General features: G+C 44.3%; 1 protein-coding gene across 2 annotated transcripts; it reads left to right on the top strand.

Annotated features, from left to right (window-relative positions):
- Nucleotides 1–424: 424 nt before the first annotated feature.
- SARC_10937 lies at nucleotides 425–2,334 on the top strand (the record flags this gene model as incomplete). Of its 2 annotated transcripts, XM_014295000.1 has the most annotated exons (4): nucleotides 425–570; nucleotides 1,034–1,084; nucleotides 1,691–1,775; nucleotides 2,185–2,334. In XM_014295000.1, the coding sequence occupies 4 exons, from the start codon at nucleotides 440–442 to the stop codon at nucleotides 2,332–2,334; spliced, it is 417 nt and encodes a 138-aa protein (XP_014150475.1). The 2 variants fall into 2 exon arrangements, with proteins under 2 accessions (XP_014150475.1, XP_014150474.1); XM_014294999.1 differs by lacking the exon at nucleotides 425–570 and having other exon boundaries at nucleotides 994–1,084.
- Nucleotides 2,335–3,476: the final 1,142 nt, after the last annotated feature.

The following is a 3,476-nucleotide window of genomic DNA, read 5'->3' as shown; positions in this document are numbered from 1 at the left end:
TGCAGCTGGCGATGGACCTGCACACCCTTACGATGGTGTGTTGCCTGCCGGTGGTGTCTAGCATTGTCGGGCGCGTTCTCGAGTGTGTGTCCTGAGTGTGTACTGTGACTTCTGAAGTCTTCGGTACTATTGTTGCGGACCGGTCGATGTAGCAGCCGAACAAAGCCTGTCGCTACTGTGCTACAAATGTAATCGAATTGATTAGCTTGAAACAGTGCATGAACAAAGCATTCAATACGTAACACGTGCATGCACACATATCATACAATCATATTGTACCTTATATGCACATATTCTACAATCATATTGTAGCTTATAAGCACATATCCTACAATTATATTGTAGCTTATAAGCAACAAACATATTGTAGTTTATGAGCACATATCTTACAATCATATTATAGCTTATATACACATGTTCTACAGTCATATTGTAGCTTATGTATCAGGCCCATTACATCTTGTCCTTCCCAGAACGCGATGACCACGGGAAACTCTACTGGGACATGTGGCAAGTACTCGACCGAATCATCAAGAAGATTCCCAACACCCCTAAGCTGGTGGCTAAAGCGTATGACCTGTGTCGTTAATGAATCAGCGTATGTAAATTCATTGTGTCTGACTTTGGTCGTGACTTCATCGACCGAGTGTGTGTTGTGTGTGACGTGGTTTGTGCGTTCTGTTTTTCTGTAGTTATTAGATGACGCAATGCACATTGCAGGCGCAAATGCTGCTACGGATAACAGCTGTGTGCTCACGATGTGTTCACCTGCACAAGGCTGTTATCTGTTGCATCTAATTTGTTGCGGTCGACCTCGGCGGTTTAATATCTGAACAATTTTTTTTTTGTTGACGTTGTTGTAAATTTTTTATTTTGTAAATCCTTTTTTTATATTAACATTGTAGTAAATACTTTTTTTTATTATCATTGTGGTAAATCCAATATTTTTTCACGTTGTTGTAAATTTTTATTATTATTAACATTGTCGTACACCTTACATTGTTGCGGACACAACTCTACAACACACCTGCAGGCCGAACAACGAAGAGGAATCCTTCTACATCGTCCCACCGAATGTTCATAGGTAAGCATGCCGCCCCAGTGCGTGTGCAGGCGTGTGTCATTCAACGAGACCCCTGCTTTACGGAATCCACTAGTTGTTTCTGATCATGGACATGTCTGCAATGTGTACCATTTTCGCGTGGTTTGAGATTGATATATGCCATGCGCAAGGTAGTACAGTCAGACGGCGGGAGTGCGGAGAGACGATGATAGTGGACTATAGTGAGTATAAGTAGTAGGAGTGCATAGAGAAAATGGTAGTAGACTATAGTGAGAATAAGTAGTATGAGTGCACAACGACAATGATAATGGACTATAGTAAGGAATATATATTAGAGTGCTGTTCGATCCAGACAGCCAAATGAGGCAAAAGAGTGGGATAGATATCAGGCGAATGGGTCATAAATGTGGGGTAGATAACACAGGTTGCTGGCTTGAGGAGTTTACCCGAGTAAGTACTATTTGTCCATTTGATGATTCATTCCTATGACCCAGGCCTCCATATTAAACTCTGCGGACATGTTCACCCCAACTTATTATCCGTATGTTTGTGCTCCCGTCGTCCTGTTAGTTACTGTGTTGGTCCTAATGACTTTGATTTTACTCATTAACGCATGTCTGCTGCTAGTGCATCGGAGGCGGCATACAATAATGATCAGGTGGCCGTTGCACGCCAGCGGATGGCTCAACACTACCTGGACAAGAATAGACAGGTACGTGATACTAAAACAACACCAACAACAGACAGTTGCATCAGCTGTACAAGAATAGACAGGTACGTGATACTAAAACAACACCAACAACAGACAGTTGCATCATCTGTACAAGAATAGACAGGTACGTGATACTACAACAACACCAACAACAGACAGTTGCATCATCTGTACAAGAATAGACAGGTACGTGATACTAAAACAACACCAACAACAGACAGTTACATCATCTGTATAAGGCCTAAGTCCTAAACGCTTAACCCTAACCCTAAACCCGATCCTAAACCCTAAACCCTAAACGCCAACCCCGATTCTAAACCCCTAAACGCCAACCCCGATTCTAAACCCCTAAACGCCAACCCCGATTCTAAACCCCTAAACTATACCCTATTTTATTTACCTCGCATAGCTTCACCAGTTGATGGCGACCGAGAGTGGTATCCAGCTCAACCGCGCGTATGACCTGGATGGGCTGGTGACTATCCAACAGAAGTGTGTACAGGTGTGTGTGGACTGTATGGCTTTCGGCTATGCTCGCCAGCACTACACGGTAGCGTAACCAAGTCTCGCCAGCACTACACGGTAGCGTAACCAAGTCTCTGAGGAACGTTTGTATCACGTGTATGTAGTATATATGTTGTAGGGGACCCGTGCAGCTATGTAGACACAGATGTGTTTCATTGTAATTTAATTTGTTAAAAGCGAAACGATGTTTCTCGCCATACACTACAACCACCATCCCCATACACTACAACCCATATCCGTACTTCCCCTTTTTTCGGCGAATTTTCGGCGTGAATTACTGACGCTACTAGTAGACTAGTCGACTACTGGGCCTATTAAGGCCACTGTACTTCATATCGTATGAGTAGAGCTAGGTTCATCATATCATAAGTGCAGAGCTAGGGACCGCCTGAAACACCGTTGTTGGATCTCCTGGCAGTACCCAAGTGGAGGGTAGTTTGTTTTGATTCCTGTGAATTCATTGGTGTGTGGTATATTTGCGTGCATGTTGAGTATACCAGACAGTGTGGTACATGCCACCTCCCTGCATCACTGACGTGCGCTCTGTTCTGCATCGCAGTCGCTGAACACTATGCCCCCGGAAGCGCAAACGGAGGTTTGGATCAAGCTCGCGATAATAGTCAGCGAACAGGTGCACCTACTGCTAAAGGAGAACACGCACCTCAACATGGTAAGTCATGGCAGTATATGCAGGCTATCACACACCTCATCATGGTAAGTCATGGCGATCTATGTGGGCTATCACACACCTCATCATGGCAAGTCATGGCGATCTATGCAGGCTATCACACACCTCAACATGGCTGGTCATGCCAATCTATGTGGGCTATCTCTCACCTCATCATGGTAAGTCATGGCGATCTATGCGGGCTATCACACATCTCAACATGGTATGTCACTGCAATCTATGTAGGCTATCACACACCTCAACATGGTATGTCATGGCGATCTATGTGGGCTATCACACACCTTATCATGGTAAGTCATGGCAATCTATGTAGGCTATCACACACCTTATCATGGTAAGTCATGGCAATCTATGTAGGCTATCACACACCTCATCATGGTATGTCATGGCGATCTATGCAGGCTATCATACACCTCAACATGGTATGTCAAGGCGATCTATGCAGGCTATCACACACCTCAACATGGTTGGTCATGGCGATCTATGTA

This window comes from Sphaeroforma arctica (genome assembly GCF_001186125.1).
Source record: "Sphaeroforma arctica JP610 unplaced genomic scaffold supercont1.1449, whole genome shotgun sequence".
Lineage (NCBI taxonomy): Eukaryota > Ichthyosporea > Ichthyophonida > Sphaeroforma > Sphaeroforma arctica.
Note: the sequence above shows the minus strand (reverse complement) of the source record. Positions and strands in the feature narration are given on the sequence as shown.